General features: G+C 41.2%; 1 protein-coding gene across 2 annotated transcripts; it reads left to right on the forward strand.

Annotated features, from left to right (window-relative positions):
* On the forward strand, window positions 1-23940 carry ehmt1a (euchromatic histone-lysine N-methyltransferase 1a). 2 transcript variants are annotated; one of them, XM_069682318.1, is made up of 23 exons: window positions 1-30; window positions 377-770; window positions 1792-1927; window positions 2280-2362; window positions 2813-3020; window positions 3144-3289; window positions 3376-3519; window positions 7849-8156; window positions 8299-8382; window positions 8482-8570; window positions 8675-8781; window positions 10017-10139; window positions 11051-11152; window positions 11585-11689; window positions 14700-14854; window positions 16583-16750; window positions 17868-18012; window positions 19993-20070; window positions 20371-20486; window positions 21423-21509; window positions 21592-21670; window positions 23217-23392; window positions 23514-23940. In XM_069682318.1, the coding sequence occupies exons 2-23, from the start codon at window positions 405-407 to the stop codon at window positions 23608-23610; spliced, it is 3102 nt and encodes a 1033-aa protein (XP_069538419.1). In that variant the 5' UTR covers window positions 1-30; window positions 377-404; the 3' UTR covers window positions 23611-23940. The 2 variants fall into 2 exon arrangements, with proteins under 2 accessions (XP_069538419.1, XP_069538418.1); XM_069682317.1 differs by lacking the exons at window positions 1-30; window positions 377-770; window positions 1792-1927; window positions 2280-2362; window positions 11051-11152 and having other exon boundaries at window positions 2838-3020.
* The last annotated feature ends 1670 nt before the right edge of the window (window positions 23941-25610 follow it).

The raw sequence follows: 25610 nt of genomic DNA on the forward strand, positions 1-25610 counted from the left end.
GCTCGACTACAGCAACACCGACTGGAGCTGGTAGGATGCAACTTTTTTTACCTCCGACTTTTACACAGTGTTATATCTTTTTAACGTCTATAAGCGGCTCTGTTCGTCTCACGTGATGTTCTGATAAGACCGCAGCTCAACCCGGGCTGAGCTTTTCCTTTCTTCCCTCTTTAAACCTCATTGTTATGCAAGGATGTGATAACTAACTTTGTCAATCTACACTGTGCATTGTCCTGCATGTGAAATGTTGCACAGATTCTTAATGTATGTACTGCATCGGAATGACAGCGTTGTTTAGGATTGTTTATGTGATAATGTTTGAGGAGCTTGATGGTTCTTAAAGAGAGGAGTAAAACTTGTTAAAACTCCTTCTCAGGTGCTGCTAAAGCCCCCTCAGGACAACAATGGATCCCAGTGGAGCCAGTAAGGGCCCTGGACCAGGCAGAAGACCCTCCAGTCCTTCCTCTGGGACACCCATGGGTGCTGAGGGTCCACTAACACAGGTTGTTCAAAGGCCCAGAGTAAAGATAACCCCCTTCCACAGCTCCCCCATACTCAGTAGTGATGGAGCTCTCCGCAGCAAACGGCCTGGAGCAGCTTCTGGGGGCTTATTTTTGGACACATCTGGTCGTGTGGCTGCTCCACCTGTTAAAGAGAGACTCCCTGCCTCTGCTGCGGTTGCTGGGAGCTCTGTGCAACTAACTCCTGGTTCAGGCTCTGTACCGACCATAAAAGGAGAAAAAGGACAGACAAGTTCTCTTGTTGTCAAGGTAAACAGATATAAGATTTATGTGTGTGAAGGCTGATAAACGCTTTGGTGTTAAAATGTCTGATTTAAATATGGTTTTTGATTTCAACCACATTCTCAGTGTTCATCTTCAGTGAGAGGGGAAGTTCAGCGAGGGTCATGTGGTGGAAAAACATCAAGGCTGAAATCTCTGTGCATGAACACTTCACATTTTGTGGTTATGACGCCTACATTTTATACCTGGAATGAAAATCCACCTTTGCTATGTGATTCGTGCACAATCATCCAAAGATACTCGGGCCAACTTAAACAACTTTATTAAAGAATATGAAACATTATCATACATTTTTTAACCAGTTTTAGTGTGGACCAGCGTCTACTGAGCCGCGGTGCTCTGCTACTTGTGCTGCAGACAGTGCTGAGAGGATTTTAAACATGATGACTAAATCAACCTGTAATAAGCGTAATATCCAAACCCAGCGAAATAACCAGCAAAAAAACTTCTCACAGGTGCTGAGAAGCAGAGTATATTTAAATAAAAGACAAAGGTTTCCTGGATCAAGACTTTCTTTTCCGTGCCTTCATCATGTTTTACAGTACGACTACTAAACTTGACACAGGAATATATTTGTAGATGAGAGACGATCTACGACCAGAGTTTTTCTTCACTCATTTGAAGATGTCTGTTTATAGAGATTAGGAAAAAGCATTCTCACCAGATGATACTTAATATTTGGCCAAAGCATTACAGCCAATGCAGTCCACCTCTTTTGCTTTCCACACAAATGTTTGTTCTACATAAAGCCAACGTCTGCTGGAAACTTATAGAATAATTAGATCTGTCTGCGATAGGCTCATATCAGTCATCGGTCATTATGGTGCATTGATTGTAAATTGATGAGGCGACAAAATATATTAGCATAAGGCATTGAAATAAGAACGTGGAAAGAAGTAGAAGAGGCACAAATACTTTCTGAATGCACTCTATTATTATACATACATATGAGGAAAGTATAATAATAATCTTGTTTATGCTCCCACAGCCTGCTGGTAAGAAAGCACCAAAGTCGAGCCTGAAGGACAGACAGAAGTTTAGACCCCCGTCTAACACGGAGCCTCCTAACAGCCAGAAAGGCAAAAAGAGGAGAGCTGCCACCTCCTCCATCAAACCTCTCCCAGGTTAGTCAATACTTCTGCAAACTTCTTCAGTTACAATTTAACTTGTAAAGACAACAGACGGACAGTATGGCTTTATTATTGTGGTTCTTTTTACAATTAGATATCTTCTTATTAAACCTGTTCCTGTTTTATTTCCTGTAGTATGTGATTTTATTTTCCTGTTGGGGTATTTGAAGCTCATGTGACACTGCTTTTATAAGGTTTCAGTGCAACATCACTCCTTGTTCTATTAGGAGTGTAATTTAAAAGTAGTTTTCTATTTAAACCAGTGATGGCCTCAATGTCTTATTTAGTTTACAAATTAAATTCCTGGTGATGACTTAGCTAAGCTCGCTCTGTGTGTTTATCCCAGCTGTGAAGAGGAGGAAGAGGAAGATGGGAATGTACGACCTGGTCCCAAAGAAGAAGGCCAAAGCCCTCAAACAGCAGGAGAAGGCAGGTCCATGTATTTATTTATTTATTCCTCTCTGTAAAATCACTATGTTCACTTTTACACTATGTTGATTATTGAGTTTTCCATTAGCACTATCTGTCGGGCAGTCATTAAAACTTTTCCAGCTGACTACTCTCTTTATGTTTTAAGTCACATCATCTTCACTAACTGACACGATAAAAAGACAACGATTTTAACCTGTAACTGCTTCATTAAGATAACATACGATAAGATAAGATTTTATTGTCCCAGTGTGAAATTTGCCTTGGACTTCACAATGCTCTGATACAGTTAAAAAAAAAAATCTATACATCAATGGCACATTAAAATCATCATACAGTTTCACACAGTGAAAAATAAATAGATAATAAATAGTAATAATATAATAATAATAAGTTAACTTGTTTGGCCCAAAGTATGTCTGACATGCAAACCGTCCTTCTCTCCATCAGAAAGAGGATCAAGCAGCCAGTCAGGTGAAGAACGGAGCTGCAGCAGATGAAAAACCCGTGATTCTACCAGAGACTCTGAAGGCCGTCAGAAAGGAATCACTGATGGAGGTGGAACCTGCAGACGGCAGCCATGTTGAATACACAGAGCTGGCGTTGGACTGTCTCGACCTGAAGGCTCAGGAGGAGCTGCTCTCACCTCCACTGTCAGGTGATAACAGCATCTCACCGACTCATTATGCTGTCCCCTTCTTCTTCTACAGAACACATATATATCTGTCACATAGGTCAGTGCTTTGGTATGATCGGGCGTTGATGTGATGTGTGTGTGCAGGGGCAGCAGGGGGTGCTGAGGTGACAGAAACAGACCTAGCTGAGGAGTTACCTCTGTGCTGCTGTCGTATGGAGACTCCTCACAGCGGAGGCAGCCTCTCCGCACTGGATCAGACCTGCATGGCCATGGAGAGCACTGACAGAAAGGTAAACTCTTATTATTGTCTTACTTTAATACTGGCCTTAAACATCAGATACAACTCTAATTTTACTTGTTATCTATCTCTACACAGCTGAGTCGATGCCAGAGACGAGTGATGAAGCAGGAAATGATGCGACCCTCCAACACGGTGCACCTGCTGGTCCTGTGTGAGGACCACCGGGCCGGCATGGTGAAGCACCAGTGCTGCCCCGGCTGTGGACTCTTCTGTAGGACGGTGAGTGGACACTAAGCACGCTGATACTGTAGACACTCTGACAGGTACCTGACATTAGTTTTAGAGTGTACCTTATTTATATCTTTACAGGGGAATTGATTAGGATTAAAGTGTTGAAATGTGGAAAGATTACAAGAAGTCAAAACTTTGAGGTCGGATTTAACAAATTTAGGGATGAAGTAGTTTTTTTGGTTATCATTTATTTATTTTGTTTCAAGAGTAATTATATATGAATGTGGTTTTAAGTGTAGTATAATCACACATTAATTACTCAGCCCAAAAATAAAACGGCGCAAAACAAACCAATAAATAAATCAATAGATAAAACATAGGAAATAAACCCTAAGTGTGCATTGCTGTGCAAAAATAAAGATGTTCCAGGTAGACTCACATGCCTTGAAATACCAAGGTCACCAAGGCCTTGTTCACATTTGGTATTACCCATGTGCCCTGGGTGAGCAGTTCACAAGTGAACAGCCTGAAGCACAGCTGTTCACAGCTAGCATGAACGAGCCCCTCAAATGTATCTTCAGTGACCACTTGTGATCGAATGTCACTTTCCCGCTTTGTATGCAAACAAACCCGGAAGCTAATTCACCTTCATCAGACTTTAAAAAACATCATATAATACAAAAAACTGTGATGCAGACTCGCAGCGCTGAGAGGGGGAGAGCTGCTGCGCACAAGCATAGAGGGGAGGGAGGGAGGGAGGGAGGGAGGGAGCGGGTGAGTACGGACTGAAGCGATGACGTGATATGAAACTTTGTTTGGTCATGAAGCCGGATGCTCTTCTACAGCTCTGCGTTCATCAGTGAAATATATGACCTACACAACAGACTGTGTTAACAGTGACAGAAAGATCAACCTTATGTTTTTCTCTTCCCTGCACATGATGATCTGCTTGATCTGCTGCTCCTGTCATTCACAGCATCTAGAGGCAAAGTTTATACTTTAGAGTGGCTGTGCGCCAGGTAGAGCATGAGAAACACACGGATCTGTGTATTTGCTTGTCTCCTATCGCCTGTCTCCTCCCCGCGCTGCATTATTTATGATAAACTGCATGTGGGTCACCGCTCCCGCTCTTGTCACTTCCACCATGTGGAGACGTAGTTTGTGCTTTATATTGGACTGTGCACGGAAATATGGTACAGATCGTGACTGTTATTAAGTCAGGGGCAGAGTATGATCAGATCTGCTCCTCTCCTCGAGGAAACGTCTGTCTCCTCACTGCGCTACACGATTATAAACTCTCTCCTCTCCTCCTCCCTCGTCAGTTCAGGACCATTCTGTATTAAAAACTTAAATGCAGTGTCCTTACTGAGTAATCACAGACACGGTCTGTCTGTATGTCCTTGCACAATCCGCTCTAATGCATAAGCTATGTTTACACATGCTGGAATGACATGAGACAAAAATAAAAATACGGTTTTCAAGAGGCACAGCGGAGAAATGTTAAATCAGACAGGAATGAGAGGCGAGTGGTCTCCCATATGTGACACGTGGTAATCCTACGAGTACATGAAATCATCCTTTATTTCCTCTTCTGCTTTTCTCTTCTGCCTTCATTGTCTCTTTTGCTGGTTCTTCTTTACCTCTCTTTGTTCTTTGTCTCCTTCTTCTAAACCTTCCTGTTTTCTGATCTTTTCATTTCTCTTCCATTTTACCCATTTCCTTTTTTATCCCTCTATAATGTCCTTTTTCTTACCCACTGTGTCTATCGGCCCCCACAGACTCTAAAGCAGTGGTGTCCAGTCACTACTTGTACCCGAGGGTACTTCTGCAGTTTCCAGTGGCTAAATGTACAGATTGAGGAGTACTTCAACGATTTTACAAACTGAACTTAAATAATCAAAACTGTCTTGAAACAGAAAAGCAAAAGATATACAGCTTAAAAAAAGATTAACTCTTAGAAATGCCTTCAGAAAAGATTCAATAAAGCATACTGTTAGAATCGTCATTCAAAAAAAGACACACACTTTGGATGTTTTACAGTAAGAGGTGATAAACGAACACAAAAACCTATCAATCAAAACATTTCTGATTTTGTAAATATTTTGCTATTTTTTAAACTCACGCAAGTAATTTAGACAATATTTAGAACAATACAAGTTTCATAGATTTCAAGATTCATAGAGTTACCTAAAACACTATTTTAAATGTCCAACAAGTCATTAATGTCCGTCATTAAGCTATAGTGTAGTAAAGGGCCGCTGAATTAATCGAATTTTAATTACGATTTTGGCTTCCAACAATTGTAAAAATTTTTTTTAAAAAATCGAGTAAAAACAATTATTTTGTAGCTCTCGTTTTGTCCTGTGATATAAATCCAGCGCACCCCTCTCCCTCAGCAATGACCTTTTCCCCGCCCACACTCACTCGCCAGGCTGTAGCGGCATGTAGTTCAGTCTCACAGAGAGCCTTTGGTCAACAAGAAAGGTAAAAGTAATTCCGTTGTTTGGAAACACTTTATTTTCAAAGAGTCTGACGAGGAGCAGCAACAAATACCGTGTACTCTTTCATGTGGTGTCTGCACTACAAAGGAACACGACCGATTTGTTTAATCACCTGAAATTCAATCACAGAGTTGCCCATGACCAAACAATAAAGGAGCGAAACACAGAGAGAAGTAAGTTATAAATTAAGAAGTTATAATCTCGAAGATTTAAGTTTTGTTCTCTTTGGCGCCTGTAATGGCGATAAACGGTAATTGCGGGAGCACACTTCCTAATTTAACCAGACGTACACGGTTGGCTCCGGTTGTAACTCTTGATTTTCCTGGCTGACGGTCTCTTTCCTTTTCAGACTGTTTGCTTCATCTGAGCGTCGAGTTTGTTTCTTTCTCTTTGGATTTTCACTTATTGTTGAAGTTGTATCTGTAGTCATCCATCTTTTCTTTGTTTGTTCAGCCATAGTAGATTAGAGAGCGGAAAAGCAGCCGCTTAGCTCAGCCTACCCTCTCTGGCAGACCAACCACTGCTGGCTGATGGAAAACGCGTCACTAACTGGGCGCCGCTTGTGATTTTTTCAGCAAATGTCGCCACAGACATCCAGTGCATAAAAATATGATATACTGCAAGGCTTTCGTCAGTGGGCCATCGGCTCAATCACCATTGTGTTACCTCATTCAGTGAAAGAGACTTAACAGACATTTATTTAAATGAAAATCTTCGAGATTATTACTTTAACCTCTATTATTAACTTTTGTATTACTCCTTGTAGGCAAGTAGAGTAAAACCTGAGTTTGTTCGGGTTTCTTACTTATTTGTATATCAAAACCAGATGTTACGAGTATTAACTCAAAACACTCCAAAAGGCTTCATTTGCAGGTTAAAATGACAGTTTTTTCTCCCGCGGGAGAGTGCCCTCAGACCCCCCGAACATCTTTGCTTATGTTTCTCGTCACCCTTTTTTTAATACCAACAGATTGCCAGACTTAAAAATGTCCTGTAGGAGTTTAACATATTCAGCTACTTTGTTTTGCAGCTGTCAAGTGCTAGTGTTGGGAACTTAAAAAATATATTGATAATGATTTTTTCTTTCTTTAATAGCTGAGTTTGTAATAATCACCATTAGTTAATCAACAGTGTAAAATAAATCAGTTTTTTTTTTTTTTTTAAAGATTATTTTTTGGGCTTTTTTGCCTTTAATTGACAGGACAGCCGAAGACAGACAGGAAATGCCGGGAGGAGAGAGCAGGGGACGACATGCACCAAATGATCGGCAGACCGGGAGCCGAACCTGCGATCAGTGCAACGAGGACTGCAGCCTCCGCACACGGGGCGCCCGCTCCACCAACCGAGCCAAACCAGCGCCCCTAAAATAAATCAGTTTTAACATTCAGTTCAAACAGACATGTACATAGCGCCTGTAGCCCTTACCACTAGCAATTATAGAGATGCTCACATCAAGCTCGGGAGTTGTTTGCCATAAATAATAAGAATTGTTGTTTTCGAGCTGGTGAATTTTATGTCTTTGGAGTGCTGGTTTAGCTCAGTTGGTAGAGCAGAGGCTGCAGTCCTCAGCACACAGGTCGAAGGTTCCACTCCCGGTCTGTGATCATTTGCTGCATGTGATTAACCACTCTCTCAAACAATAATCTTAAAAAAACAAACAAAACAAAAACAGTGCAGCAGTTTGTACAAAGAGCTCTGACAAAGTGACAAATAAAATGCAGAGCACTGCTGAATACTCCAGGTCATTTGGAAAGGGTGAGGTGTTTTTCAGGCTACCACATTGGTGACCCCTGCTCTTAATGAGAAGATTTGTTAAAATGACGACTGGTGAATAACTGGGATAGTCTGGACCTAACGGCATTGTTTTTCTCTACAGGGCACCTTCATGGAGTGCAGACCGTACGGCAGCATCTCCCACCGCTTTCACCGTGACTGTGCCTCCATCTTGAAAGATCTCCGGTTCTGTCCCCACTGCGGCGAGGATGCCAGTGGAGCGAAGGAGGTCACGGTGCTGAAGGCCGATCCGTCTCCCTCAGTACCCAGATCGAACCCCGGGCCGACACTCCCAGCTGTGCCCACTGTGGCCACCCTGCCGTCAGTATCAAACACACCTGCTGTCCCACAGATCCTCCGAGCTAAGAAGACCAGCGAGCCACAGAGAGGCAGAGACGACAGCCCGAGCAGGTAACACACGACTGACACTGTCTGCGTCTTCTCATCTTCTCATATGGAAAGACAAAACTTCACTTTGAAATCACTTCAATATTAAGGACTTAAATCCGTTAGAACTCAGACAAGTAGCACCAGGCTGGCTTTCTGTCTCCAGGTTAAAGAGTGAAGCTGTTTGTACTGCGGACAGACTACCTAAAGAGTCCCTGGAGAGCATCCTGATGGCTCTGGATGATGAGAAGTAAGTTAAACTAAAATATTTTGATTCACTTTCCAAAGAAGAGCTCTGTGGCTCCATCTGCCCTTTGATATAAATAATTGAGACCGTTATCCCTTTTAGCCTGAAACCAAAGAAAGTGAAGTATCCCACCAGGCAGCTGTTCATCTCTGCAAAACAAGGAGAGCTCCAGAAGGTCATCCACCTGCTAGGTACCTCAAAAATAAATGTTATCTGACATTAAGCAGCTTTGATTAAATGAACTCTGTATATGTTTTTTTGATTTGTATAATCACCAATGTTTTGTATGTTACAGTTGATGGGAGAGACCCCAACCTATTGATGGAGGGCCAAAACAAATGCACCCCTCTGCATGCAGCGGCTGCTGAGGGTCACCAGGAGATCTGCCACATGCTGGTCCAGGTGAGGAGACTGTGTTTCAGTTAGCTCACCTCAGGGCCTGTGTTTATCAAGTGTCTATGTCACAATTTTAAATATTTGTTTCCTCTTGTCGGCCATGGAACAAAAGCATTTTCTTACATGACTTAGAAAATCGCTCTCATCTCTGTCGATGTTAATGGAAACTCTGGTGTTTTCAGACCTGTGCCTTAATTTAACATATTTTGGGGGCTAACGAAGAACGAGTACTAGTTTAGTTGGTTGTAATGGCTGCAACGTGATATTTTGGGACAAACGTAGCAGATCACAGTATGTCCACTAAACGGTTTTTCCAATGACAGGCTCAGATTGTTACTCTAAGTGTCTGACAACGTTACAGAAAGGATCCCTACAGAGAGAGAGGCCTTTTGTTAAAGAGGGAGATGATCGTGTGTTTTTGCAAAAACGTGTCACACCAAGGCACCAAGGCAGTTTTAATCCCGGGGTACACGGTAGGGATGGGCATTTCCAGTTATCTCAGTATTTGAGTAATATTATATATTCTTTTACCGTTAAAAACACATAACCGTGACTCACATTTTTTCCACTCTCGTTGCTGTTGTCCGGCGTGATGTTGGATGATGCTCTGGTATCATCACAACGACGTGTGTGAACAGGAAACTAGTAATTCTATAAAAGCAAGTTTAACAACACATATCTTACACAGCACGTTATCGTTGTCTTTTTTTTTCAAAGTGCTTCCAGACATCACTTTTCCTGGTCACAGCTGACATGGTGCATGTAACTGAGTTAAACTACTTTAGCTGAAAACATTGCATGCTCAGGTGCACAAGTAGTGTAACGTTACTCGAATAATGACGTCAACAACGAGTACTCGAGTAATTGAATATTCGTCCCCACCCCTAGTATACGGTATATGAAGGTATTTAGAAAAAAAAAACAATGCTGGAAAACTTTGGATTATATGAAAGGGTTACATAACACGAAAGTAGCAGCTTCATTGGTCTCTGATCTCTTTTCTTTTCTCTTCGCTCTGCGGGTCACCTACGTCCGCAGCGCGCACCTGCTTTCAAACACGTAGTCCTCTTTTGCCTCTTTTGCTTTTGTAGCTCATATAGCGGCATCGATATCAATTTCAGTCTTTTCTGAACCATTTAAAACTATTATTATTGTATTGTGTGTTATTGTATCATGAGGTATTGATTAGTATAATATACCATTGTTTCGTATCACATGTTATTTTATCGTATCTTACACAGGCTGGAGCTAACCTGGACATGTTTGACGAGGAGCAGAGAACACCTCTGATGGCCGCCTGTGAAAACAACCACCTGGACACAGTGAAGTACCTGCTGAGAGCCGGAGCGGCTGTCAGCCACAAGGTGAGTCCTCGCACACTTGGCCTGTTAGATCATCCCAGTCAGTGTTAACCATGTTAACATGCCCTACCAGCCCGATGTGTTCACATGTCAAAATCTGCTTCTTCATCCATCACTCTATCACCTGCTGCCACTGCTCTGTCCTCTTGTACTGTCCACTATTTAAGATCACAACACTTTTACTGATCTTTTTACCGCCTGAAAAACACATTTATGGTGTTTCATGTTTTAACTGCAGAGTTTGGTGTATCGAATTCCCTATGGGGATCAATTATTTTTTTTATATACTTTATTTTTTTATGTATTTACACAAAAATCTTAAACTAAGAAATCTGAAGTAAGCAAGAAATAATAAACAAACAGACAAACAAGACACATAATAATAATAATAATAATAAAAATAAATGCATATGTAAATCCACGAAACCAGAAAATACACGCATAAACACATAAGTATACTCTTCACACATACATATACAATGACCCATTCATGGCTTCTGATGATGTAGTTATAATTTCCCTTCTAACAGATGTAGGAGAAAAAGTAGGAGAGATTAAAGACGAATAAAATGTTCTTGCATGAGGCCTAGATTAGAGCAGCTTTACACTTGAGAAGGAAACAGTCACGACAGAAGGAGAGTACAGATAAGCATGTGATTGCTCTTTAGGATCTCGTTAATTGATCATCCACTGAAAATGTCAAAATGTAATTCATCAAAGCCCAAACAAGGCTCTGGAGGGCAGGAGACAGCTACTGTTGTTAAATAACATTTCTGAACTGTTGGACACATTTCTCTTCTTTCACGAGTTTTAACTGTTGCGTCCTGAAGCCAGTGAAATGCCCTTCCTTTTGGACGTGGACAGAGGTGGCAGTAGTGCTGTGTTGTTCATTGTGCATCATGTTGTCATCCCAGGATATCATGGGTTTCACCTGTCTGCATCTGGCAGCTAAACTGGGACATTATGATGTAGTCCATCATCTACTCTCCAAGGCATCCAAATACATCAACTCTCAGGTAAAGACACACCGGACTCCCAAAAAACCTTGTACATCACCTGGTTGGGCGGGTTTTTGTAGGAAGTAGCAGTGTACACTTTGGGCAGCTCTGTTACCATCACAGTGAAGCTGTTTGTCTGTCTCCCCCTGTGAGACCAAAACACAAGTTGACGTGTTATTTCAGCCCAAAGTATGATCTTTTCCTAAACATACGCAAGTAGTTTTGGTGCCTAAACTGTGACTGATTGTCTGACTTTGAGGAACAGTTACAGATTGGTTATGTTTAGGAAAAGTAATCACCACCTTTGCCCCAGAGTGAAATGCCAGGTTTTTAGGGAGTAACAAAGACACAAAGTGCCTCATTTACTAACTGCTGCGAACACATAACGGGTCAATTAAAGGTGTTGGTGTCTAAATCTTTGCAGCGGTTTTACAGCTTGTGTCTGTGCAGGACGACGGAGGATGGACTCCCATCACCTGGGCCATCGAGTACAAGCACAAGGAGCTGGTCCACCTGCTGCTGGCCAGAGGGGCCGATGTTAACATCAGAGACAAGGTCGGTGCACACGACACGCTGTTCACTATTACAGCTCACACCATTACACCCTGTTTTCACACATCATACAGTGCTGTAGCTCTTCTAAGTCAGCTGTCTAATTAGTGTGATCTCATGGGATGCATAATGTTTTAAACCACTTAAAGAGTGTATGTATAAAAGTGGAGGATCAGAAGGGAAGTGTCACCTTGATCCAGGAGAGAAGGAGACTTATGTTATGTGCTGATTAAAATTAGATGTGCTTTTAAATTAGACAGAGAGGATGTCACAGCAGTTCATAACTTTATCTGCTTAAAGTCGAGCTGAAACGGCATTTCTAGAGTATCTAGCTTCCGTATCGTGACATATTTCCGAGTGAAACGGGACGTGCAGGCGGGACATATCATTAGAGGGATTTGATTTGATCGTTGTGGGCGTAGACAGACGTTCTCCACAGCGCAGTAGCTAGCTAACTGACCGAGCATTCTTGGTGCTCTGCGGCTAAATGTTGCAGATTGATTGACAGCTGGATGTGGATGTGGATTTGGATTTTCTGTATTTATTTTTTCTATATTGTCAAATAGATGCACAATATTACCGGGGATGTGATCTAAAAGGATTAAAATGACATTTTTTCATTTCACCTTGACTCTAAAGGTACTATATGGAGATTGTTATTAATGACACCTGTGATGTGATCAGCATCCTGTTGCTTTTACACACACTCTGTAGTTATGGGAAAGCATCCTGGGGTATCAGCAAACCAGTGATGTGACATACACGACATTATACGTTACACACGTGCATGTTTTACGGTAAGCGTTGTATTTTATTTTTGCCAAAACATCAACTACGTTTGTGATAAAACACAAGTTAGCATCATGACTCATTTTAGCTGGTGGAGTCAATGGGCAAACAAGCTAACTAACATCATGTACACTCAGATAGTATTTTGCCAGCAAAAACAGTAGTTTGTAAGCTAAGGTTAGCCAATCAGCTCTAACATAGCTATACTGCACGGATCTGGCCTTGGGTGCTGATAAAGTCAGCACTGTTTTTTTATGTTATTTGTTTACAAGCTGCTCCAAAACCAAATACCCCAGGAGGGATTAACAAAGTTGATTGAATTGAATTCTCTGCAGAGCATGTGTGTTTACCACTGACTGTATATAAAGATGGACGGTGCGTCTCCGTCTGCTCTCATTGTACAAAATTAAAGCCAAAATAGCCCCTGTGACGGGCGCTGCCATCTTGCGCTGGTGAGCCAGAGACTGTGTAGCAGAGATCAGCGGGTGGAGCCGCCGTAGCCACTTCCGCTAACCAAAACACACACTTAAATTACTGAAAAAACCCTCAAAGATTCGGCACGCCGGCGTGTTTAACAGCAGCTTCTTATGTTGGTCTGAAGCAGACGTTCACTGACTGTAGTGTTAGTGTTAGTTACGTCTCCTCTCGCTGTTCCTCCTCTACTCTGCGACCCATGTTCCATCTGTGAACATGGAGGAGGCGGCCGCGATCGGGCGTGTTCAGGTTGGTATGGCCCTAAGCTTATTGAAAATAAAGACTTTCTTAAATATACTAATAATTAATATATGCAAATTAGATCACATTTGACCAGGTATTTAAGGGAAGCTGTAATCATACCCAAGATGACAAGAAATGAATCTAGGTTAGAATTAATAGAGACAGAAGGAGAGTTTATAATGAAGAACAACAATTATGGAAGGTTATACTGGACATGTTCGTAAAATACCCACTTTCTCACAAATCTCGAGGCATACTCCCTATGCAACGCAAGTGTTCCATATCTCTCCTATCTCCCTTTTGTATAGTTTACCCGGTAAATCATCTCAGTAAGCTCCTTATAATCCCTCTTGTTTCCTTTTTCTTTAGACTTATTACTTATTAAGTTTTTAGTTTATTTTATTTTTTCATTTTTGTTTTTTTTTCTTACTTTTTACAGATACCTATGTTGGTGTGCAAGTAAAATATATTTCCTTTGTCTGTTTGTTGAGAAAATCAATAAAAGTTAATACTGGACGATCCGACTAGAGGGAGAGACGGCGCGGGTCAGAGAGATGATCCAGAGTGTGATCTACAACAGTTTAGTGGAATTTCTAACAATGTGATCCAGCAGTGAGCAGTTTGTAATCATGCAGCGCAGTGAGGACACCGATCTGTGTGTGGTTCTCATGCTCTGCCTCTGACTCAATAGGGTCGCGATCGTTCCTGTATTTCCGTGAACAAGCTTTATAGAATAAAATAAATCTCCACATGCTGTGAATGAGATGAGCCGAAGGTGATCCATGCGTAGAGTTATCATGAGTGCAGGGAGGAGACAGATGTTAGGAGAGGAGCAGATATGACACAGATCTGTGTGTGTTTCTCAGGCTCTGTTCCTGAATCAATAACTTTGCAATCTGTCCGTATTTCCGCACATTGTTGAAATATTAACTTCTTCTCCACCAACTGTCATATGTCCATATGCTGTGTAGTTCATATATTTCACTGACAAACACAGAGCGGTAGAGGGGCATCAGGCTTCACGATCAAACAAAATTAAATATCACGTCAGGGGATGCAAAGCCAGGGTTTTTCAAGTGTTGCTGCAGGTGCAAGGTGCTGTGCCATTGCACGCTTGGCACAGCCCATGCGATGATTCTGACTCTGCATATGTTTGGAATGTCACAGACAAGTCTTGGGTTTCGCGGCCTGCTACTAAACGACCCAAGGCCCATTCCACGGCCCAGGAGTTGGGAAACCCTGGTTTAGATAATTTGAGTTCTGCTTAAACTCTGCCTGAACATAAAATGTGACAAATAAACTATTTAACTGATATTACCCGTCACTTCTCTCTCTTAAACACGGATTTAATGACATGGTACTTAAGTTTAGACATACAGAGTACATAACCTGTGAATCATCATGCTGCATCTTACATAGGAACCTGTTATTAAGCCTGTACTTTAGGAAGTCCTGCCTCTCTCAGTACACAACGTCAGTGATGACACCCTCTCTTCTCTGTGTTCAGGAGGAGAACGTCTGCCTGCACTGGGCGGCTCTGTCGGGCTGTGATGACGTCGCTCAGGCTCTGCTGGAGGCTCGATGTGACCTCAACGCTATCAACGTTCACGGTGACTCACCGCTTCACGTCGCAGCCAGAGAGAACCACCTGGAGTGTGTGATGTGAGTGTGAAGTCTGGAGACAAAGTTTTCTTGGGTTATATGGCCTTCAGTTAAGTTCATATCTGTGCATTATTAACCGGATGAGTTTGAAGCAGCCAGTGGGGTGTCTCACTGAAGTTTCAAAGCAATAATAAATAATAATTCTTTTTGTTACATTTATTCTGGTGCATTGACCACCTAACTGAGAGCTGTGGAAATGAGAAACCTACCTCTCAGTGTGAACACAGTGGCAGTGCAGCCGGGAGCTGGTTGCTCATTTCTGCAGCTGTCAGTGAAGTTTTCCTGTACACAGTGTGACATTTTAATGATCTGAGGTTTCATTCCTTAAAGTCATGGCTGTTTGCAATAGATATACGTTATTAATTGAATTGCTTCAGCACAAAACCTGGAGATGCACTACCCCCTTTAGGCTGAATCATGTTTAAGGCAGGGCTGCCCCCTAAAACTCAACAATTTGAACCATCTGTCAAGAAGACCCAAGTTCACTTGCAGACAAATCTCTGCACTAGAGCTGCACGATGTACCGTGTAACAATCGCAACTGTGATGTGCGCATGTGCAATAGTTACATCGCAGGACATGCGATAGTAAAGCAATTGAACTGCAACACGTCAAACTGCTTCTTTATTGTTGCTCGAGGCAGAAGGTAAACTCGCCAGTTTTCCATCACTAATGTGCGCCAAAAGTCCGTCTGACATCACATAGTGCAGCTCTTTACCAGAGCACAGAGTGAACTCTGTGTCTGTGTCACCTGCCTGTGAACTGTAAACAAGCACACGACGTTGCTGCCATCACAGATGATTGAAGCAGGCTTTTAGTTATGCGTAGCAGCTTTTCAGTGTGTGTATTGCTGTTATCCGCGGAACCTTTTCCCGGTGCTCGTTAACACTATGGGCTGGTGTCGACAGGAAGTAGGAGGCGGTGAGCTTTCAAAAGTTACGGTCACGGGGCTGGTCACGCTTATTACATATTCGTTTGAACGTCGTTAGAAATGGTGACGTACTAAAAATAACACAACTGCAGCCCACGAGTTTGTTTGTATTTATTTTATACAGAAACATGTTACTCCACCTGAACTCTTTCTACTTTTGCATGCAGCTGTCAGAGTAGCTGAACCAAAGGGTGATAAGAGTAAGAGGGGGTCTTGTTTTAAAAGATAGACCCAAAAGTCCTAAATAATAAAAAGTATGATTGTTAATTGTTTATATGGACATTAAAACACGCTGCATTTATTTATTTCCTGTTATTTTTTTTATCGCAGAAAACAAAAAGTTATGGCAATGTCAGTTTTTTCCAATATCGTGCAGCAACACACAGAAATGCAGGAGCAGCTGCCTGGGGATTTTAAACCTAACAAACAAAGTTGCTCAAAAAGCTCCTTCAGTTTTTGTGCCTTCCCTGTTCCAACATGACAGTGCCCCGTGCTCCACAAGGAAATGGAGCCAGACCTAACATCACCATCGTTCATGGTGTTTAATGACATATTCAAGAATCAAATGTGGCTGGTTTTTAGGGATGTTAACAAACTTTGTTCAAGGTTTCTCATACTTTTGGCAATGAAGCGTATCAACTCCTGGCAAATATAGTCCAGAAATGTCTGCAGGAAATTGGCTTTAGCTTCAAAGTCCCCACGTTGCTCATCTGTTGATACACCAGTTTATTGTGTTTTTAAGATTACTGTTATTTTTGTTCCACAGACTTCTAACTTGAATTTCGTCTCCCTCTGCAGGTTGTTTCTGTCTCGAGGAGCTGACGTCAACCAGAGGAACAGGGAGGGGGAGACGGCTCTGGACTGCTGCGTCCACGGCTCCAAAGTGTGGACGGCCCTCAACACCAACAAGAAGCTGACTGACGCCAGGAGAGGGAGGGACTGTCAGGGGGAGAGAGTGCTCAGCAGGTACACAGCAACTCTACTGTGTGTGTAACACAATATTATTAATGTTTATTCTTTATATTACATGTATAGGACTGTTATTTATCTGCTGTCTGCTCTCATCTCCGTTGGGGGATTTTCATTGGCACTGTTCCTCAGCGGGTTCACACCTCTCCATGTCGTTCTTATGAAACACTTTGATACACAAAAAAAGAGTTTCTATAGACCCAATCTCCATGACGTCGCTCTAACAACTGTCACTTCAGGGTAGACAAGAGGCAGATAGAACAGTTTGTCTATGGAGATAATGCGATGTAAAAGTGGCAAACTTCTCTTACTTCTATGACCATTTTCAGCTGCACTTGTTACATTAGAGATTTGCACTCAGACTCGGTGGTCTGACCTTTCTGACGTTTCTTCTGGGCTTATTTTCTGAGCTGTGTTGTTTTGCTAGCGTTTTGATAAAACACATCTACCCAACAGCGTCATCTCACTGTCAGTCTTTACTAGTATCTTCAACCCTAAACTTACAGAGCTGCTGCAAAACTTGGCCTTGATTATACAATCATAGTGTAGTTTCTCAGTTTTGACAGGCCGCTAGTTCACCAACCTGAATGCTCAACAGTGATTACTGTTAGCCTAGCTAGCTAACTCCTCTCTTTGCAGATGCTGAATCCATTATCACGACTACAGGTGTCAGTCAGATGATGGGTTCAAAGATTGGTGACACGCAGGGTCAAATGATTGCCTTTAAAGAAACAGAAGCACGATGTGTTTTACAACTTAAGGCTTAATATATGAGAGGATTTTTAAACCGAACTGTGAAAAAAAACTGTGTGCTGGAGTGTCAGAAAGTATTGCGTTGTTTGTTTACATGTTTAACACAGATCCTGCATATTAAGCAGCGAACTCTGGAGGTGTTGGTAGTTATATTTGTCACTCTGGACAGAGCTAATGGTCTCCCCCTGGTTCTTGCCTTCATGCTAAGTCATCATGACTCCTCCTCTGTTTTTAACACACAGACATGACATGTAAGGTCAATGCACCTTTACATTCTCTCCTTCATCTGCCTGTCATTAATTTTCTTTTTCTTTTTACATATGAATCACATTCTTATAAACATAATTTTTCCTTCTCTCAGGGACATGTCCCGTGGTTATGAGGCCGTTCCTATCACCTGCGTCAACGGTGTCGACAGCGAGCCGTGTCCTGAAAACTTTAAATACATCCCAGACAACTGTGTCACCTCCCCGCTGAACATAGACAAGGACATCACTCACTTACAGGTGAGACTTCAGTTGTCTGTGAATTTTATTACAGTGCTCTGCAGAGAGCGTAACAGGACACACATTTAATATCCTTTCTTGTGTATTTAGAGAATAACTTTGATGATATTCTGTATTTTTATTATTGTCAGCAGATCCCATGTGCAGAGCCCAAATAATGACTGTGTCCGACTAACAAGCATTGTGTGTGAATCCCAAACCTGATATCTTCATCCTGTGTGCAATAGAGCTCCACTGTTTCCAGAAGTGTTTGTTAAAAACTGCAGGGTCCAACCTGTTTTAGGAAACTTCTGGGCCTTTTTTAAAATGAAAATGTTAGGCATTCCCCCCAAAGTCAATGATAAGAATGATCAGTGCAGAAGACTAGAGTGGGCTTGCATGTTGTTAGGATAAAATTGTATTTTACACGTAAAACATGAAACTTATCTAAGGTGTTAAAATGATGTGGTGGTGCTGAACTTCCCCTGAGGGGAGAAGGCTTACAAAATCAGTGACATCTTTTAAGTTGCTTCTTAAAACTCACTTTTATAGACTTGCTTTTAAGTGATGTTGTCTTCTTAATCGTCTTTTTAAGTTTTTATCTCACTTTATTCTTCTTTTTAGTGCTTTTATCTTTTTTTTGTGCTTTTATCTCTTTTATTGCTTTTATTTGTTTTTATAGCTTTATTTCCTCTTTTCTCCTTTTTAGTTTTTTTATTATTTATGTCTTTTATCGCTATTTATTGTTTTTACTTTTTCTGGCTTCATTTATTCTCTTTAACTGCTTTTTATTGCTCTTACCTTTTCTTTTCTGTCTCCTCTCTCCTCTTTTGTCCCCTTGGTCTGGCCATGTTGTGTGGGTTCTCCTTTTGCCTTTTGGGTTTTGTGCTTTGCTTGTTTTGTGATTTGCTTTGCTTGGTTGTCAAAGCACTTTGTAAACTCTTGTTTTTAAAGGTGCTATATAAATAAAGTTCATATTATTTTAATAAAGGGACCAAAAGTCAAAGCTTCATATTAAACATGGACAGATAATGTGTCTGGAACAGCTGTAGAAAAACTGATTAATTGAGTTAATTGACAGTCCGGTCAATGCACTGTTGTTTTGCGTCATGTACACAGAGCAAAGCATGACACAGTTCATAAAACTAACTGAAGTCACACTGCCTTCTGTTTCTGTCACAGTCTGTCTGTCTGCTGCTCCGACGTTTTCAGGCTATAGAAAAAGATGACTGCTGATGAAGTCTGCTAAACCACTTTTGAACTACAGCACGCTCTTAAATCGTCCACTGTGGTTGGCTGACACTGCTGTCAGCCTCCTGTTAGGAGAGTCGCTCCACGGTGGGGGTTTAATCACTGAGTATGAGCAGAACGTAAACTTTGACTTTCTCTCTCGGTGTGGAAATCTGATGTTTTCACATCGCATGTGTCTAAGAGAGGCATTAAAACATGCGTCTTAGAGGTAAAACGTAACACTACTGCAGGCAAGTCAAGCTGCAGCTGCTTCAGATAGACTTTTATTTGTTTTATTAGGTATCTGTTACTGCCCTTAACACACAACAGCCCAGGTTTCACAGTGTGAAGCCCGCGCTTGATTAGGGACCGTAGGAAATGTGCCAATTAAAAACAGTTTTTACCTCTTTGTTGCAAACTGACTTGTTGGTTTTGGTCTCTTTGGGATTTTGGCAAGCAGAATATCACCAGCCTTACTGTTTTACCTGGTGCTGCTGCAAACTGTCTCTTCAGACTGAGTGGAGTTGGAAATGTTACGGAAATGTATCGAGGTCTCATCTCTGTTTGAGGGGCTCGATCAAACCGGCAAGCAGGAGGAACTGCTGTCTGCCAGATATTAAATAGCAATTGTTTTCAAATAAAGTAAACTACTCTGAAAAGGATTGCTGTTTCTGTATTCCATATTAAACCAAAAAAACCTGCAGTAATAAAGTCTAAGTTACGAACTGTCATAATACTGACTAATAAACGCTCACTGATTTTGTCTTTCAGCACTGCGGCTGTACAGACGACTGCTCCTCCAGTACCTGCGTGTGTGGGCAGCTCAGTCTGCAATGTTGGTATGACAGCGTGAGTATACACACACACACACTCACACACACACACACACACACACAATCAGAAAATGCAAATTACATTTAAGTTTAATTTTGATTCAATACATGTATTCAGTGGTATTATTTTAAGATTTAAGATGCATAAAATATGTACAGGTATGTTTGCATACATTTTATCACTTCCGTGTCACTTCCAGGTCAAACTTTAAACACAAAAACACATTTATCTGCTACTTTATGTATTCATTTCATTTATTTTGTTAAATGTGTCGCTAGAAATCCAGATTCAGACCTTTTGTTCTCTTTTGTGTAGGAGGGTCGGCTCCCCCTGGACTTCTGTCAGCGGGAGCCTCCGGTGCTGTTTGAGTGTAACCACGCCTGCTCCTGCTGGAGGACCTGCAGGAACCGAGTGGTCCAGAACGGCCTGAGGTGAGCTGTTCCACTTTTTGAGGTGTCGCCTGCGGCCATTCAGTCCTCCCTGATACTCTGCTGCGTTTTCTGTAGTAAAACCCTCCCGGTATCATAGAGGAAAGATTTTTTAAATGACGCAGCAGAAAAAATGTTTAAGTTTGCAGTAGAAATGACAGAAATCAGCAAATGTAGCTCTAATGTGGCTGAAGGAGAGCAGATAAGGAAGTAGTGAGGCTGCTGTCTGTGGGAGGAAAGTGAACGCAGGAAGGTAGAAGTGGAACAAACTGTAAACCAAAGAGACTTCTGAGTTATAAAACAGCTGCTTCAGCACTAAGATGCTCTGATTTCTCTGTAGTGGGCTACATAACCAGATCAGGACCAACTGAAGATGCTGTTTTGTAAAGTTGAATTCACCCTGAGCCACACATGCTGTATGTGTTGAGGATTAAAGGGATTAAAGAAGCATTTGTGAAGCTTTTAAATGTCTTTTGAACAAACCAGTTAACCCTCTCTTTTCTGTGGATCTGACACCCGTATCTCTGTTCTCCACATGTCTGCTCACCTAAACTTCACTCTCTACTCAGTCAGAGTAGTTACAATGTAGATAAATTAAATGATAATGTTCAGTGGAATGTGATGCTGTGATGTTTCGCACCAAGCAAAGACACTCTTTTAGCAGAGACATTGCTTTTAAAAAGATGTTGAGATATTTTAAGTAAAATGTTCAACTTGTTCAACTTTATTTCTTGCAGAAAGGTGAAAGCTTTGCAAACGCAGATCCATGTCACCTGCTGTTACAGATACAGCAAAGCTGACTGGTTCAAAGTCTCCAGCGCTCTTTATTTAAGTGTTAGAAACTTTAAACGTGGACTAGGGCTCTCTGCAAAACCTTCAGCAAAAATTACAGGAAAACATTTGAAGCTTTGCGAGGTTGAAGTGTTTTCTCTGTTTCAGGGTCCGCCTGCAGCTCTTCAGGACTCAGAAGATGGGCTGGGGAGTCAGAGCCGTGCAGGACATCCCTCAGGGAACTTTTATTTGCGAGTAAGGACAAGCTGATGTAAGGAAAATGACGGAATTCAGTTTTGTTTTTTTGCATGAAATACTGAAACTGATGCTTTCACAGGTACGTCGGGGAGATCATCACTGATGCTGAGGCTGATAAGAGGGAGAACGACTCTTTCCTCTTCACCCTCGACAACAAGGTGACCGAAGTGGTTCACACGCATTTAAAGCTGTGATAGGAAACTCTACATGTTAGTTCTGAGACATAATTACACACATGCAAGTTTTTGTCTGAGGTGAGACAAAAAAATGATGCAGTGTTTGGGAATTGTGTCGGCAGAAAGTGGTGTTCTCTCTTTGCTTTGGATGTGTTTTTCTTCCCTTTTAGAGTCACTTCTGACTCCTGCTGATAGTTGACACATCCTACACTGATTGTCAGCAAGGAAAGGAACAGCTCCTACAACTCTATAACTAATAACTTACTGTTTTCGTATACATTCGTATAATCATTAGATGCTATTATAATGAATACTTTCATCTACATGTTTTCCTCAATGCAGTTTGTAGCTTTTTGGGCATGTAGCAAAATTAATTAGTTTAACAGGCTGTACAGAGAGTAAAGCAAACAGACAAAATGTAACTCAGTATAAAACAATGAAACAAACAATCTAAAGAACATATAATAGAATAAGAAGAGAAACAAACATGTGCTGATATGTTTGCTCATGAGGGGGCGCTGCAGAGTTGCTCATCCAAGCCCTTCTCAGCTCATGATGACAGCTCACTGTTACTTCCTATCAGCAGCCACACTAATGCTTTTATGCACTGTGTTTGATCTTATAAAGACAGCTTGTTGATGGTAACAGGATGGGCTAGTTGTTGAATGAATTATTCTTAAATCACGTCTCAGGTTTTGTTCCTCATGAGCCAGTTGTTTTTTGAATTATCTTAGAGCCGAACTCCAGGTACTAAAAGATTCTGAGACCCTCCAGTAGATTCAGCCAGCAGCCATGGAGAGGGCTGTAAAGGTTGCAACTTAATCCTTGCAGGCAAAGTACTTTCACAAAGTGTTCTTGTTTTTGACTCTGACAGGCTGAGACTGTAACTCTAAGGACCTAATTCACAAAAGGATTGCTTAACTTTTGCAACCGCTAAACCTGTGCAAATGAGACAAACTGGCTCATTCTCAGAGCAAATACAAAGGGTTAATTGCACCCCAAAGTGAGCTGCAGAGCAAATCGTGTCTCTGTGCTCCGGTGCTGTTTTTGCATATTTAAATAAGTCATTCGCATTTGCAAGTTTGGACCCTTTCTATGCAAATGAGCTTCGTTGCAAAAAGCATCTAATTCACAAATGCCAGCGCTAACAGCACTGTGCAGTTAGAGTGGAATTATTACCGTCTGCAGAGAGCCGATGGTAACTGGAGCTCAGTATTATAAGGACCGTCGCGCCCAGAGTTTCCAGTTATCAGGACAACAATTCCACCTTTTGTGGTGGCAAATGATGCGCAATGTATAGACCTTTTTGTTGGAGTTGGAGAATGTTTGCTTTGAAGAGAACAGTGTAACAGCTGACGATCCATTGAAAAAAACACCTTGCAGAACACAGGACTTTGGTCCACTGCTGTCTTGATCGTTAGTTTCTTTACTTTCTTTTCTATTACAGCAGATAGAAGGTTGAAACCAGGTTAACCCCAAAGAGAACTTAACTCTGTAACTCTGTTCATCCTTTCATCGTCCTGTGCAGGTGGGAGATGTTCACTGTATTGATGCGAGACTCTTTGGCAACATCGGCCGCTTCATCAACCACCTGTGTGAGCCCAACCTGCTGGCTGTGAGAGTGTTCACCATGCACCAGGACCTACGCTTCCCCAAGATAGCCTTCTTTTCCAGCAGGCCCATCAAAGCTGGAGACCAGATAGGGTGAGTGGAGGAGAAACGAATATCAAGTATAAAGAAAGTTTCTGCTATGCTTCAATTTTTGACAGAACTTAAATAAAAAAAAATGAATGAATTTAATGAACTGACGTCTCCTCCTCACCAGGTTTGACTACGGTGACCACTACTGGAGGGTAAAGAGTAAATTCTTCAGCTGCTACTGTGGATCTCTGAAGTGTCGCCACTCGGCTGCTGGCAGATAGAAACTACCTGATGATCCATAAACCTCTCTGTATGGACACAGTATTATTGCTGTGACTTCTCTAATGTCAGAAACACTGCCTGTGATGAGGTAAACACCAACTAGATATATTTATACACAGAATACTTTTTCATATGGAGAACACGTAGCTCGCCACCAGCAGAGATCCTCTATGTGAGGGAGGGATTCACTCGTTTTAACAGATGATTTTAACATGATGGACTCAACCTTTAGTACTGCAAAGTGTTATATTTGTAGATGAATGAAGTGAAGGAATGTTTTGGTAGTCTCAGCTATGAGTGTGCTTTTTCCTACATGTCTTAATCAGTAATTAAACACATTTTTAAAACTTCTCTTTGTTTTGCTTTTACGGCTGTCTCTTTATGGTGAAAGTGTCGGATTGAGTTGCGGTCAATGGTTGGTGCAGGGTGATCAAATTCCTCCAACCATTTTGACCTATCTCTCTTGAAACCCAGCCGTAATTAAGGAGTTAATTTTCAAAACAGAGCCACACACGTTTCTATTTATTTATTTTCATATCAGCTTCAATCAGAAATCATTTACTCTGATAACGATGTATTAGTGATGACCCATGTCAGGCCCATATCATCATGTTGATTGGTCTTTGGTGGTCTGTACGTGGATATACAACGTCTTCCTTTTCCCCTCATTTAAAAAAAACACATGTTATGTACACTCTGATCAATGAAGTGATGAATTTGTTACCTGGAGGAAGAAGCCTTTGCCTTGTTTGCTCCACCAACAACCAGAATATATCTTCTTAGAATGATTTATTCTTTAATGTCTGTCCATATAAAAACTTTGTCCAGTGTTACACTGAGGTAAAGTTTGTGTTTAAAGATTCCTCTAACTTTGTTCAAAGCAAATAGTTAATATGAATAACTACATGGAGTATATCTCTTATGCCATATGTTTTTCTCTGTCTTTGTAATTAATAGTCACCCACTACTTGACCGAGTTAGGGGAAATTTATGTCAGAATAAAGTCCTTCTAGTGGAATCAGCACCTGCACTCTCCAATAAGGTTACACCTAAAACATCTTATGTGTGTGTGTTTATTACATTTATATACAATTATTTGAAGTGCAGCATTGTACAGCTACAAATTAAGCACTTTCTGACCTATGCTCTATGAATGGTGATATACCATATACACTTAGTATCTCTTTGTAGTGTGAATTAAGGCTCATTGGACCATTTTCCACCTGATGTATCCTTACCATAACTTTAAAAAAAAGGCTAACACATGATCCTCTTTGTAAGTTTCCCGTTTAAAGCTGCAGTTCTTTACGGTAACAACAACCACCTCTCCCCATTTTCTCCAGTAGTTATCTCCCTCAACATGTGATTTAACACGTTTCACTGAGGCAAAACAAACACACATGCAAACATAAACACAAATTTACAAAGGCAAAATTGAGATGTAAGGTTTGGCTTGGCCCATGTTTTAGGTTATAGATAGTGTTTCACGCTCGCCCAAAGATAATGTAGTTGATAAACAGATTAGTGGGTGATGTTGAGGAGTTTGCACACATGAAAACGTTGGGAACCACGAATCGAGAGTTTACAGAGCAGCCTCGAAGGTGCTGTTTATGTGGGTGATAATTTTCTGTATTAGCATCAGTGGTAAAAAATACAAAGAAACATGATATAAACACATCTTTACTGACTTTGGTCAGTGGTACATGCTATTCAAGTTCAAATCAATGGTTTGAGCAGATCAGCTATGACATTATATAGATAGACAGATAGACAGAGACAGATAGATACTTTATCAGAAACAAGTTTTTATCAGTCAGTGGCTAAGAAAAGAAGTTAAGGTTCCACGCCCACAGATGTGGTTTAAATTTTGAAGAAGAAGATCCAAGATGTTATGTTTAGTAAACTTTTGTGTCACAGATGAGGCCTTATCTTTTTTATTGGTGCTTCTTTATTTTTGATAGATAGATAGATAGATAGATAGATAGATAGATAGATAGAT

This window comes from Semicossyphus pulcher, unplaced genomic scaffold (genome assembly GCF_022749685.1).
Source record: "Semicossyphus pulcher isolate SPU_LCO1_2020_fin unplaced genomic scaffold, fSemPul1.0.p SCAF_6, whole genome shotgun sequence".
Lineage (NCBI taxonomy): Eukaryota > Metazoa > Chordata > Actinopteri > Labriformes > Labridae > Semicossyphus > Semicossyphus pulcher.